Source organism: Petaurus breviceps, unplaced genomic scaffold, assembly GCF_028583685.1.
Source record: "Petaurus breviceps papuanus isolate PSGF00001 unplaced genomic scaffold, PetGlider_PUasm1.0 76, whole genome shotgun sequence".
NCBI lineage: Eukaryota > Metazoa > Chordata > Mammalia > Diprotodontia > Petauridae > Petaurus > Petaurus breviceps.
The window spans coordinates 10,705,989-10,721,118 of NW_027186473.1; the positions used below are offsets into that span (position 1 = coordinate 10,705,989).

A 15,130-nucleotide genomic window follows, 5' to 3' on the forward strand; every position below is an offset into this window, starting at 1 on the left:
CTGGTTAATAAACATTTGTGGAGTAAATGGGTTTGGCCTCCATCACTGTCCTACTGACATCTCTTTAAGCCTTATAAGTTAGTTTATCATGGGCTTATTTCTAAAAGAGAATTTAACCTTGTATTTGATACTGTTTGCCTCTATCAAGCAGCCAGATGTTTGACATTTGAACAAGTGTAGTGGCATCCAAGTGTTTTCTGGATATTGTCATGTTTTTGGAATCACGTAGTTAAGAAAATACAAGTCTGTGCCTTGCATCCCTTTGATGGAACTAAAATTAAACTGTTTGGCAGGAACAGTTTCTCAGCAGCATTAAATAAATTTTAAATTATGAGATTCAAGAGCTCAGCACTCGGAAAATTTTAACTTAAATATGGAAATGAAGTCTGATTTTCTATTTTTAAGAAATCTGAAAATCACAGTTTTTTAGATATTTGTAAGAAAAAACATATCTGTATGTGATACGCAGGGTGAATTTTGGAAGATTGGGTTAGTATTTGGGCTTCCAGTTTTAAAGTAAAGATTCATTGATAATTCATTTGTTTTGGGTTTTTTTTCCTTGACAGATGAAAATGAAGTTGAAAGGCCAGAAGAAGAAAATGCCAGGTTGGTGAAATTGCCAATTGATACATCATGATGTAGTGGCACCATTCTCACATTTTTTTTTTTTAATTAAGCAATCGTGGTTAAGTAACTTGCTCAAGGTTACACGGCCAGGTGTTTCTGGGTGGGTGCTAAGTGTCTAAACCCGGATTCGATCTCCAGGTCTTCTCAACACTGGAGCCGGTGCTCTTACTCGCTGTGCTACCTGGCCGCCCCTAATCTCACAATTCTTAACAGTTAAGAATGAATTTTATATGGAATTTTCAAGGTTAAGTTGAAATTTGTAGTTGATTAAATTTTTATGGACCTGTTCATAAAATATAGAAAAAAATTTTCTAGATTCTGTCAGCAGCTTAGGGATAGAGACTAAACCTTTGATTTCATTGGTATTGGGAAATTTTGTGTGAGGAAACTCCTACTAATACAGACTCCAATCTTCTTTACAACTTACAGTCTTAGAGTTTCCTAGAGTAAGGAGAGAAATTAAATGAATTCCCAAGAGTCACACAACTATTATGTGTCAAGTCACGTCGGCTGCTAGGCCACCTTTTGATTCCTTATGCCAGGCTACCTCTTTTGCTAAAAAATCAGACTTAGGTCATGATAGCTTTTGTTATTCTCACAATTTTTTTTATTATTATTTACTACCTTACAGTGAATTCAGTAAATGTATATGCAGACAGGAAAATTTTAAGCTTATACATTCATTAGGCTTTTCTAAAATCCTAACTAGTGTAATAATCAAAATTAATAATACAGTAGCCAAGAAAATTACCTCTTACCAATTTGTTTAAATGGCTTAGTGCTTTGTTAGAAGAGTCTGTCTTTGTTTGATGTGCTAGGGTGAATGTATGGCTTCCTTTTATTGAGTTAATATACATGAAATCGCCAGTCTATAAAAATTTAATTTACCAACACACCATATAAACAAATTGCGAACTCTATACTGCTCTGCCTCTTTACTACTAAGCCCATAGACCAGTGTGAAAGAATTTCAGCTTATAGAGAATTTCTAGATACAGAAGAAACCACTGAGAAGATTTAGGAGACTTTGGTTCATATACTACTGCCTTTGCCACTTATAAGCCTTCCTAGACTGCTCATATTATAACTTTGTAGTAGAAAGAGCAAAATGTCTGAGTTGGAAGACCTTGGTTAAAAGTATCCAGCACTCGGGGCGGCTAGTTGGCGCAGTGAGTAAAGTACCGGCCCCGGAGTCAGGAGGACCCAAGTTTGGTTCTGGCCTCAGACATTTAACACCCACACAAAAAAACTAGCCGTGTAACCTTGGGCAAGTTACTTAACCCCAATTGCCCTCCAGAAGGAAAAAAAAAAACTAAAAACTGGAAAAACACAAACCAAAATTACTTTGAGAAATCAATTCAAATCCATCAAAATTGGGATGTAGAAAGTATCCAGCACTTCTAGTTGTTACCTTGGACAAGACATCTAACCTCCTGAAGCTTTGGTTTCCTTATTTGTAGAATGAGGGTATGAATACTAATACTTGCAATTTCACAGATTTTTTGGAAAAAGTACTTCACTACATAAAAGTGGACTCCAGTTCTTTTAAGTTTGCCTACATTTTGAGTTTAGTAGATTTTTGTGAGCAACACTTGGAACCTAATAAATTTTCAATTTCTATTCCAGTTTTTTTTAAATAAGTTTTTAAAAGGCAGCTCATTCCTAAGTTAAAGATTACCCATATCAGTTCTGAATAATTTGAACTAAATTGTTGTCAGTCTTTGCTTCTTATTGTTGCAGTAGTCTTATATTTTGAGAAAGGACTTCAGTGGTATAGTCTTTTATTAACATTAGATTAGTGTTAGAAAGTTTGTAAATCTGATTATACTATATGATAAAGGCCGTGTTTGTTGGTTTATTCATCAGAAAGGCTGAAATTCTTAGTTTTGATATTTTGATCTAGTCATCTGAATCCTTAAAATTACAATCAGCAATAATAACTTATTTCATAAGTTTTATTTGGGTTAATTTAAATTTTTTTAAAATTAGCACCATATAAGTACTGCTGGTGCATTTCATTTTGCATTTTGACTAAATTTCAAAAATTCACCTTTAACGATTAATGGCTCATTATGATGATTGGTCGTGATGCACTTAACATACCAGTTTGTGTTCCCATTCTAACACATTTCTCATGCAGTTTGTGTACTGCAGTTGTCTTTCTTTCTTAGTCTTGATGCTTAAGTTGCATAAGAGCAGGGATCATGATGTGATTAAATTTTATACCATTCCCCATCCTAATACAGTAAGTCGTCTGCAGATACTAAATAAATGTTTGATGAATGAATAAGGGAAAAATTGTTGGGGATAAAATGAAGAAAGACTTTGTGGAAAAAGGATCATTTTAGTTGTATTCATAGATTTAGAGCCAGAGTGTACATTGGGTTATATGGTCAAATTGCCTCATTTTACACATGAAGAACCTGAAGCCCAGAGAGGTTTAAGTGAATTACTCAGGCTCACACAGGTAATAAGTGACAGAGCCGGAATGTGAACCACACTCTTCTGACTTGAAATCCATCATTCTTTCAAGTGCATCTCTAAAGTTTTAAAGGATGGGTAGGAAACCAACAAACTGTCAGGAGGGAAGACAGTTCAGGAAGTATTTTTACAGAAATGGGAGGCTTTTGTTATCAAAGAAATATTAATTATCATTACTCTGAAATTCCTTTATCTGATCATAATATGTTCACATTCCTACCTTGGAACCCCTTACCCTGTTACTTATCCTCACTATTACTTCTAATTCTTTTGCCTCTCACGTCTTCCCCAGGCCATCACTTCTACACTGGCTACACTCCTCTTCTCCCTTACCCATCTTGACCCTTTTATGAACCTTATCCTATCTATCAGCTATCTTGCCCTAAGCCCCAGACTTAAATTACTCCCATCATCCACTGCCTTAATTCCATTCATATGCTATTCAACAAAGCTAGATAAAATAATAAAATTGTGCTGATAGTGTCCACTAAAATATATGTTATATAATTTCAACTGACCTCTCTTTGGGGCCAGGCAACCTTTTATACCTCTATCATTGATTCAGTATCCCACTCACCATAGTACCTTTTCATCCCTTGTTAGACCTCTTGCTCCTTCCCCTTGTCCTCCCAGCTGAGAACCTTGCCTCATATTTAATTGAAAAAAAAAAAAAGGCCATTTGTTAAGAGCTCCCTTTTCTCCATCACACCTCATTCTTATGTCTTGTGCTGCTATCTCCTCCTTCACTCTTGTCCCCCAGGAAGAGGTAGCCCTGCTCTTTGGCAAGACAAACACGTTTACATACACAAGTGATCTTGTTCCATACAGAATTCTCTAATAGATCGCCAGCTTTCTTACTATTCCTCCGTATCTCCCTATCTGCTGGCTGTTTTCTGCTCCCTACAAACAGGGCCATGTCTTTTTTTTTTTTTTTTAATAAAGCAATCGGGGTTAAGTAACTTGCTCAAGGTTGCACAGCCAGGTGTTTCTGGGTGGGTGCTAAGTGTCTGAGCCCGGATTCAATCCCCAGGTTATCCCAACACTGGAGCCGGTGCTCTTACTCCCTGTGCTACCTGGCCGCCCCCATGTCTTCTTTGTCTCAGAAAAATCCTCTTTATTTTTTCATTTCATCTAAATAGCATCCTATATAGCTCCTTGCTTTCATGACAGAATTCCTTGTGTAGGGTGTTCCTCTGCTTCCTTTTCTTTCACTCTCTTAACTCTCCACAGTCTGACTTCCACCCTTATCATTTAACTGAAATTCCTCTCTTCAGTATCTTGCCAGTGATCTCTTAGTTGACAAATCTAATGGCCTTTTTTCAATAGTCATCCTTCTTGATTTCTCTCTACCCTCTTAATTCATTTCTTCAGTTTCTTGACCTTGGTTTCTCTTGTCCATGTTTTTGTGATGTTGCTTTCTCCTGGTTATTCAACATGTTTGAACACTCCTCAGTTTCCCTTGCTGGATCTTCATCCAGGTTGTGTCTGTTATTTTGGGCCCTCTTCTCCATCTATATTTTTTTCTTGGCGAGCTCATCAACTCCTATAGATTCAGTTATCAAACATCTCTATGCAGGTGATTCTCAGATCTTTTATTTTATTAAAAGTTCTGGAGTCCTGGTACTTAACTGCTGAATTCCAGTCTTGCATTTGCAACTACGAATTGTATTGGATGTCCAATATAATTCTTAAACACAACACTTCCAAATTTCCCAAAGTGAATTTTCTCAGGGGTGGCTAGGTGGCATAGTGAGTAAGAGCGCTGTCTGGCCTCAGATACTTAACACCCACAACAAAATAACTGGCCCTTGTAATCTTGGGCAAGTTACTTAACCCCAATTGCTTAAAAAAAAAAAAGTGAATTTTTTCCCTAAATTCTTCCTTTTCCAGACTTCTCTAGTATAGTCATGGACACCACTGTCTCCCAGTCATCCAGGCTCACAGCCTTGGTGTCATTCTTGAGTCCTTAGTTTTTTTTCACTCAGATACCCCCTTCCACCATTGTACCCCCACCAGTCACAAGGGTACTAAGTCTGCTCCATTCTGTCTATGAAATATCTCTAGCATTTACTGCCTTTCTTTACCTTGACACTGACATTGTGCCTGGATCACTACAGTAGACTTCCAGTTGGTCTTTTGCTTGCTGTTTCCCCATTCCAGTCCATCAGCTGACTCAGCTGTCAAAGTGATCTTCCTAAAGTGTGATTCAAACCTTATCACCTAGTGGCTCCATATTACTTCCATAATCAAATATAAAATACTCATCTCGGCTTTCAAAGCCCTTCATAACCCACCACACTTTTCCAGTCATTATTTTCTTCCATTCTTACTGCTTCATGTATTCTAAGATTCAGTGTTGCTAGCCTCCTCGCTTTTCTTTTTCTATGATTCTTCATCTCCTATTTCTGTGTGTTTTCACTGGCGGTCCCCCAAACCTGAAGGTCTTTCCCTCTTCCCCTGTGTCTCCTGGCTTCTCTGGCTTTTTTCATGTTTCACCTAAATCCTAACTTTTGCAAGAAACCTTTCTAGATTCTCCTTAATTCAAGTGCCTTTCCTCTCAGTTTATCTTTAATTTATCCTGAATGTACATGGTTTCTTCTGTTCCTCTCCCTACTCCATTAGATTCTGAGCTCCTTGAGATTGAATACCGTTTTTACCTTTCTCTATTTCTCTAAAACTTAGCACACCGCTGGTCACATAAGTGCTTAGTAAATATTTGTTGACTTGAAAATCCTTACTTATTCCTTACTTTATTTATTATTAAAAGAATCTTCATGAATTACTGCAATTGAAACAAATTATACTTGATGACTAGTAAATTGGCAGAGATGACAAGAGGAATAGATACTTCATATTGGAGGTGCTGGGGGAAGACAGGCACACTAATAACCTATTGATACAGCTGTTAATTTCTCCAACTATTATGGAAACAATTTTGGAATTTCTTTTTTAAGTGACTAAAATGTCCATGCTCTTTGATCCAGACATCCCATTGCTAAATATATACCTTAAGGAGGTTTCTGTCAAACATAGAAAGTTCCATGTGTCTGTCTGTGTAACACACACACACACACACACACACACACACACACACACTCTGAAAAATGTAGAAGCAAAAGATACCGTGGTGTGTGTGTGTGTTCATATGTGCCAAAATACTCATTGCAGTACTTTTAAAAAATTAACACTTTTAGTGGTATCTTTTGTCTTTATATTACATGCATTTGCTGATGCATCATCCTTTCTCTATAAAAGGGATATCTTCCCAGAAAGCCATCTCTTATTTAAAAAAAAGTTCTGGAGTACTGGCACGTAAAAAAAGTTTGACATCTCATATGGTATTCCACATCCATGAATCCTCAGTTTTTTCAAAGAAGCAGGGGGAATAATCTTCTCATTACAGCACTTTCTGTGGTAACAAAGAACTGGAAACAAAATCAGTAGGAATAGGGAATGACTAAACAAATATTGGTCTGTAAATATAATGGCATAGTATTGTCCTATAAAAAACAAGGAATATAAAGAATTCATTAAAACATGAGAAGACAAACTGATGTAGAGTGAAGTCAACTATATATATATATATATATATATTTACTGCAGCAATGTAAATGGAAAAAACAAATACAATTGAGTAATGTATAAATTATAATGACCAAGAAGAATTCATAAAACCATACCTCTTGAAGAGGTGGAGGATCAGGGATGTGGACAGATGAGTAATATGCTGTCAGGTGTTAATCTCTGTTCATTGTGCTTAATTAAAAAAAAATCTTTCATTTCTTGGAGTGATCTATATTTGAAAATAAATGATTTAAAAAAATATCAATAAAACAAGAACATCATACATTTTAAATCTATTTCAAAGAACACTGGATTTAATATGGAAAATATGAGGCTTTTCCTGAGCCATGACACCAAATATTTAAAAGGTTTTTGACAGGCCATCTAGTTGGTTTGTTCCTCACAATTCTTTTCTGTCAAGTGTGTTTATCTTGTTGAGTTTTTTAAATAAGTTTTTCTTGATTTTTTTTTTTAGTATCACCTTAATTTGCTCCCGTATCCTTCTCCCTCCCCCTCACAGAGCTGTCTCTTAAAATAAATAATTATATTTTCAAAGACAAAAAAAGGAAAAGGAGAGGAAATCTCTGAAAGTATTTATAATATACAATACTTGTGAACCACCCACTTCTGCAAAGGGATAGTATGGCAGTATCTTCTCATATCTCTTCCTTCAAATAATGCTAGTTCTTTATAATTTTGGTGACTTAATTTTTTGTGGGTCATTTCATTTACATTGTTGTATAGGCATTGTGCATATTGTTTTCTTGGCTCTACTTTTACTCTTTCAGTTCATAGAGCTTTTCGTGCTTCTCTGTATTCATCACATTCATCATTTCTTACAACATGAGGTTGTTAATGATTCCCATTGTACCAAGTCATATAGATATTGGAAACTTCTTTCTGACAAAGGCTTAGTGTAGTACCAGGTATCTTTACCCAAAAAATTCATTTTGGTCATAATATAAACATTAGTTATTTTTTTAACTCTTCATGTAAGGTAATGTGATGGCGGTAGTTACATTAATCCTGTAAGGAAGACAGGAAAAGTAAAGAAGCTATTTGAGCTGATCTCAGATTATAGGAATTTTAAGATTAAAATCGAGAGAATAGTTTTTGCTAAATCAGAGGATGCTTTTCTATATAATCACTTAAAATAGTTTCCTGGTTCTTGCCATTTTAAACTACTTGTTAATCGGCAATTAAATTATAGGCCATTGATTTAGAGAAAGAGTTGGCTAGTATAAGTACTTCTCATCAGCCAAAAATAATCTCTAATTACATTTAAACTCTCATAACTGCATGATATAGTAAGAAGAGCACTTAAATTGGGGTCAGGAGACCCATTTTGAAATCTGACTCACTTAGTTGTGTAATGATCAGTGATTTGTTTTACTTGCCCAAAGAGGTGGCCTCATTTGTAATGTAAGAAAAGGTAGTGTAAACCTTAAAGTATCTATCTACTTATTTATGTAGATATCATCTAATGTCATTTTTTGTTCCTTTCACTACTTCATCACATTCCCTTTTATTTTTATTTGCATATATTCCTTATCTTAACCACCACAACCCCAGCCCCCCTCCTTGCCCCAAACAAGACGATAAGTGGTTTGAAGCCAGGTACCATTGTCTGATTTGTGCCAGTCAATTATATTTTTTGAATGAATGACCTTAAAAATGCTATAATGTGGTATATGATAGTGTTTATACACTAGTTATAACTGACTTGAGTGTGTTTTATTTTTTAAGTGCTAATCCTCCATCTGGAATTGAAGATGAAACTGCAGAAAATGGGATATCAAAACCGGTAAGTTTAATTATGTCTATTATCAGGCTAGCATAATTCTTATATACTTTAGGGTGTTTTTTAGAGAATTGTGTCCCTTTGCTTAAAGTAAGCCTTTATGAGTATAGAACTTGATCTTATCAAAAAAGCATTGGATTTGTAATCTAAAGATATAGGAACCAATTAATAGTGATTGAGACCAAACAAGTCACTTAGCCTCTATTAACCTCAGTACCCTTATTGGGGATAATATATTTCTAATTTTCTACTGCACATGACAGCTTTAAGGAAAATACTTTCTGAACTCCAAAAAAACTATGTAAATTCAAGCTTTTATTATTGTTACTGTGTTCTGCTTTCTCAGAATATTACATCTTTAGGGGAATCATAGCCAGAGTAGTTTGCTCATAATGGATAGTCATAAATAATTATCCTCTCAATTTGATTAGGTTTTTCCAGTGCCTACTCAAAGAATTATAACATTTTAGGCACTGAGTCACAAAGTCCTCGTGTCACATCCAAACCATGAAATTGCTCTGTATTTGTCAAAATGTTCCCTGACTTTGAGCCAGGATGGACAACCTCTGCGGTAGTAACTGGATCTCCACAGGCACTCTTCTTCCCTGCTTGTTGCTACCAGGAATCTTTCCTCTTCAACCCTCTCCCCCTTCCCCTGCTCCTATACAGTTTACCCTCCTGTCACTCTTTTTCCATCTCAGGCCAGTCCAGCATCTGATGATAATGACAAGGGACAAGGAGAATATGTAAACCCTGCCATTCCCCTACCCCATCCTCCTTTTACACATTTCTATCCTTCCACTTCCTTAGCAAATTAAGTGTTTAGGTTTTGTGTTCACCTAACCTCAATTCTTTTGATAAGTTGGTTAGGATAGTTTGAATCTTATTTTCTTCTGAAATATATAAAAAAAAAATCTATGTTAATTTCTCATTCAAAGCCTCAACATTTATTGCTTAAATATAAATTTTTTTTGTACAGCATCCAATTGAAAAAAGAGAATTGGGAAAACAGGCATATAAAGGAACCTTCCCTACATATTTAGTCTTCCATTTTAGCATGTAAAATCCTTTGAACCTTACAAGGTCTATACATTTGAGGGACAGGAAAATTCATTCAAAGCTATGAAACTAGACTCCCTTTGTATTTGATTTTCTAGAAGCTGGCATACTGTCTGTCATGTAGTAGGCACTTAATAAATGCTTGCTAATCGATTGATTCCACATTAGGCTTGAGAGGAAATCCTGTTGGGAGACAACAGTTGGTACAATAGAAAAGGAAGTACTCATGTGTATATACATGCATCCTTAAATAAGGTTTATGGGGAAAGAGTTATTAAACCAAAAAGGGAAGTAGAGAGGGGGATGTAGTTGAGTAGAAGAAAACAACAGCTGGAGCCAACCCAAGCAGTGATCTCTGTATTTAGCCCTGGTCCTTATAACTCCATATCTGAATTGTTGCATTCCTCTTCTAGCTTCTCACAAAAGTAGAGCACCATTCTCTCAGAGTAGCCTGGGTCTAGCTGAGGGAGTTCCTGCTCTCACTATGTTTAGGCAAGGGTATTATGTGACCCTGGCAAACCAAGAATTATAAAGGCATTTTCACATAGGAACATTGTAGCACAAAATGTTTACATTCTATATTTGTGTTTTAAGTTAATTTAACTTAGAGGGATTGTGCTAAAGACTTTACTATTAGTAACATTTCTTTGAGAATATTGTCCAACTTAAGAAAAGACCCTTTTGGACACAATATTCTAAGTTAGGTACTGTTTATGTTTAAAGCCTGTGGATTTAGAGCTAGAACAGACTTTATTAAAGTCATTAAGGCCAACCAACCCACCCCTTCACCCTCCTATTACCTCCCCTTTTATAGATCAGGAAATTGAGGCCCAGTGAAGCTTTTAGATTCCTGTGATACATGGGTAATAGGTGACAGAGCCAGAATTCAAACCCAGGTTCAATGGAATAGCATTAGAAAAGTATTTTGAAAAAGATCCTGGTCACTTTCAGATACCATAGTTGGCTATATGGGGCATTGTTTCTACCCAGGATTCTGTCAGTAAGATAAATATTTTCACCTTTTCTCAGGAAAGGCAAGACCAGTGAATTGCCCAGCTTGAACTTTTATATGGAACCATACTCCAGCTGTGTTACTCTTGGCTTCTTTGTGTTTGGACACAAAACTTACAATTGGAACCAAAAAGACAGCTCCCTCACAAATAACTCCTGCCTTCACCTCAAAGAAGAGAGGTCTATAGATATAGCTACTCAAACATTTATATATTGATGTGCACACATATGCTAAGCATCATATTACTAAGAAAAATGTGCCAGAATTTTTTGCTTCTCCTTCTTCACATGTAACATCAAGCTCAGAGTTGGAAATGATAAAACCAACTGATCATCTAGTGAAGCAAGATTGTCATCCCAAGATAATTAAGGAAATTGTGGTTCAATACCACAGTTCACTTTTTACCTCTTGTAACCCTTGTGAATATTTGATAATAAATTAGGTAGCTGAAGAATCTTTTAAATTATTCTCTTTGTAGAAAGTGACTGAGACTGAAGATGACAGTGAGAGTGACAGTGATGATGATGAAGATGATGTTCATGTCACCATTGGTGATATTAAAACTGGAGCACCACAGTATGGGTGAGTTAACTTTTAAAAGAGTAATAAACTAAAAGCCTCTTGAGACATAAAGTGTACATATCAAATCAAAATAGTTGTTGGCTATATTCTTTTTCCATTTCTCTACCATTCCTTAACCTAGGAAACCAAGTAAATCTGCATTAAATTTTTACTACAGAAAGTGTTACATTGTTTTACTGAAATTAAAGGGGAAAAATATTTGTCAAATTAAATGGAAAGAGTTTCTTTTTCACAACTATGGTATATCCTACCTAATATCAGTTGTTTCCATGAAAACGTTAAATTAGGCAAAACATCACATGGAGGCAGTTCCATAGAGATAATACTCATACACAGACCAATATGGTGTAATTGTAAGTGATTTTACATGAAAAGAAATTAATACTGTTGAGGATTAAGAACTCTCTTGAATTGTCCCCCATCATCCAGTTTGCATCCTCAACAGTTGACTGATTGAGGTTACAATGAAGTTTCAAGGCATTGGGTGAGTCATAACATATTGAGGATAAAACAAACACTAGTCAGGAATGATAGTAGAGTATACTTGTATCTCCTTTTACCAGTTTCTTATTGATTGGCTTACCCAAACTAGAGTTCATATTTAAATTTTTTTTCTGTTAACCAAAACAGTATTCTATAGAGCAAAATGGCATCAAAGACAAGATGCCTCTAATTCAAACATTAAAATTATAAATGATTCCTGAAAGGATGTAATGCTACAAATAGTTTTGTTCAGTCTTCTATTAAAATCACACAAGACATGATTTTATGTCTTGTTATATAGAAAATATATGCACAGTACATAATTGTATATAAAAGGGATTCTCTGTAGGTGGTGAGGTCTTCCATATGCTCATATTTACAAAGAACACTGTGCCTGATTGCAATAATACCCAGAATATTGCAGTCTATTTGATGAAATCACTGTTCAAACTAAAAAGTTTGAATAACTGTCCACAAAGGAAACAAATGAATTGTTGTTCAGATGTGTAGTTGAAAGACATTTGCTAGTACTTGTTCAGTAGCACATATATCTTAAGCAGATACTATGGATAAACAAGGAACTGGGCCCTGAATTGAATAAGAGGAAAAGAGCAGCTTCGCTGGAAGTTAAGAAACTAATTTGTTTTAATGATCTCCAGCCTTTTTTCTTCTGGAATTGTGCTTGGTCATTTTGTTGAGGTTTTAATTCTTTCAGATATGTTTGTTTTTACGATGTTGTAATTAATATAAAATGTTTTCCTGGTTCTGCTCATTTCAGTCTGCATCACTTTGAATTTGTCTTCCTATGTTTTTATGAAACTATATTTCATCACTTTTTTTCTATTCATCATTTCTTTGGCACAGTAATATTCCATTGCATTTGTATTCCATGATTTGTTCAGACATTCCTCAATTTATGAACACCTCCCTTAGTTTCCAGTTCTTTGTTGTTATAAAAAAAAAAAGCAGCTATAAATATTTTTGTGCATATTTGATCCTTTTTCTTTTTAATTTCTTTGTGTTATAGTCCTGGTAGTGATATCACTTGTCACAGTTTAGTAAGCACATTATTAATGATAGTCCTAGAATGCCAAAATCTTAAGTGACTTGAAACTTTTTTAAATCTTTGTACTTTAAAGTTTGTGTTCACCCAAAGGATGATGGAAAGGTTCACAGTTAAGTCTTTTTTGTTACAAGCTGGGGTCAGATTTTTCCTATAGGAATGCCTTGCTAAAATGAAGCAAGTTTGTTAGGGAGACACATTTTGATGAAAGTTTCCTTGGGACTGAACTTTTTTTCCCCCAAGACTACACATACAGCATAAAGTGAGTTTAATCTGTAATGTTTAAACTTATGTTTGAGGAAATCACAAAATAGTTGCCACAGGAAGGAAATAAAATGTATAATAGAAAAATAATTTTACAAAGTTTTCTGTTTTTTTGGAGAGGGAAAGGAAAGGCAGTTGGGGTTAAGTGACTTGCCCAAGGTCACACAGCTATTAAGTATGTCAAGTGTCTGAGGTCACATTGAACTCAGGTCCTCCTGACTTCAGGGCTGGTGCTCTATTCACTGTGGCACCTAACTGCCCTACAGAGTTGTTTTCAGAATAAAATTATACAGTTAGCCAAGCTCATCTAAAGGTAGAATTCTACCTAGTACAGTATTGACCATGTTTATCTTTTATTTCAACCTATGGTTTTGAATCTTTAAATGAAAATATCTTTTAATGTAAATTTATCTTGATGAGTACACAATAATTCATTCAGATTTTGTATTGTGTAATTTATCTGAATGCATTGGAATTTTTGCTGACATTACTTTGATTAAGCTTCTTAATGTAATTTTTACTTTTAGGAGCTATGGAACAGCACCTGTAAATCTTAATATCAAGACAGGAGGAAGAGTTTATGGAGCTGCAGGTAAAATTGGCATATTGTCATGAGTAAAAATTGATGAAAATATTATTGGTAAAAAGTCATTCAGGAGAAGTTAAAAATTAAGTGTTAAATGGTACTGACATATAAATAAGTTAGGAATTTTATTTACTAAACCTGCCATTAAGCTTTTTATATGACATTTCCAGTAAATTGTATTTGTTCTGACAAATGCAAAATCCCAATATGTGTTTTGTATAAATATCTTCTACTACAATGATCTCAGGTATCTCAGTCTGTCATACCAGCCAAGTATACCCTTGGAGAACATCCTCCATGAAGGTAGCTAATATATTTTGCCATTATATCTCCATTATAGTCTCCTTGTTTTATGCCTCTCTTGACAATTATCAGAGGGCTAACAAAGTTACCTTTATTTTTATAATTAATGAAGAAATCATATTTGATTTTGACATGAGATACAGCTGTTGAAGCTGAACCTTTGAGGAAGCATTTTGCTATATGGTTGGGGTTGCTCAGTTCTGGCCTTTACCACCTATTTTCGTATGACCCGCAAGCTAACAGCAAGAATGTCTTTTATATTTTTTAATGTTTTACAGTACTTAAAAATGTAGCAGCCATTTTTAGTTATAAGAACAGGCTTCAAGCCTTGACCTTCAAGTGAGTCCATAGTTTGCCAACCTATTCTCTATAGAATCAGATTTTTAGTAATCAAGTGGCATGTTAACATTCTCTACAATTTTCATTCAGTTGAGTGATACTTTACTATTGGGAAAATCTTAGCCACTTTAGTGTGTGCTTAGATTTCTCTCATATTTTATAGAAATGGGAAAGCAGTCATGTTCACTTGTGATTACTGAAGTTCTTTCTTGCTGTATGTATATATGCTTATATGTGTGCTTATATAATGTCCGGCATTTTCCCTAGATCTTTGCTATCCTTCCTGTTTTCAGATACCTTGATATTTAACCCTTCAATGTTCCCCAATTTCTGTCTCATTTACCATGTATCTCTGTGTATACTTTTTTATGGATCATGACCAGGTGTCATTTTCATCTCTACCAGCTACAGATCAGGGGAAGTAATATTAGAGTCCAGATGCTATAGCTTCACTGTCTTTGATCATGAAACAATTTGTTAGAGTAATTTTGATTGATCTTTACAATTTTTTGTCTCTTCTTTGTCCATCTTCCAATTTCATCATTAAAAAACTTTAGGGGCAACTAGGTGGCACAGTGAATTAGAGCACCGCCCCTGGAGTCAGGAGGACCTGAGTTCACATCCGGCCTCAGGCACTTAACACAAAAACTAGCCGTGTGACCTTGGGCAAGTCACTTAACCCCAATTGCCCTACCTTTCCCCTCCAAAGAGCAAGAAAAAGAAAAGAAAACCTTTGGAATGACTGCTCAGTTAGGTTTGTTGTCAAACTTTCTACTAGTTTTACTTTCTATTGCTTCTCAGTTTATATTTGAAAACCATAATGATCTTAGTTGCTATATCTTTACTTGACAAGAAGACCAAGTATATGTTGAAGTGGTTTCTAAGTTCTTTTGGTTTCCTCTGCACAACTGATTTACCTGAGTAAATAGTTTTCAGAAAATTGGTATAATCTGTGGTGATATCCCT

At 35.2% G+C, this 15,130-nt stretch overlaps 1 protein-coding gene across 10 annotated transcripts in view; it reads left to right on the forward strand.

The window, feature by feature from the left end:
- The window catches only part of FIP1L1 (factor interacting with PAPOLA and CPSF1), a 99,322-nt gene that overhangs the window by 1,061 nt on the left and 83,131 nt on the right, over positions 1-15,130 (forward strand). For all 10 annotated transcript variants that reach the window (XM_069105232.1, XM_069105234.1, XM_069105233.1 and 7 more), the window contains exons 2-5: positions 567-606; positions 8,419-8,476; positions 11,023-11,126; positions 13,464-13,528. In XM_069105232.1, the coding sequence (XP_068961333.1) occupies positions 567-606; positions 8,419-8,476; positions 11,023-11,126; positions 13,464-13,528 (267 nt within the window). The remainder of the gene's footprint in view (positions 1-566; positions 607-8,418; positions 8,477-11,022; positions 11,127-13,463; positions 13,529-15,130) is intronic.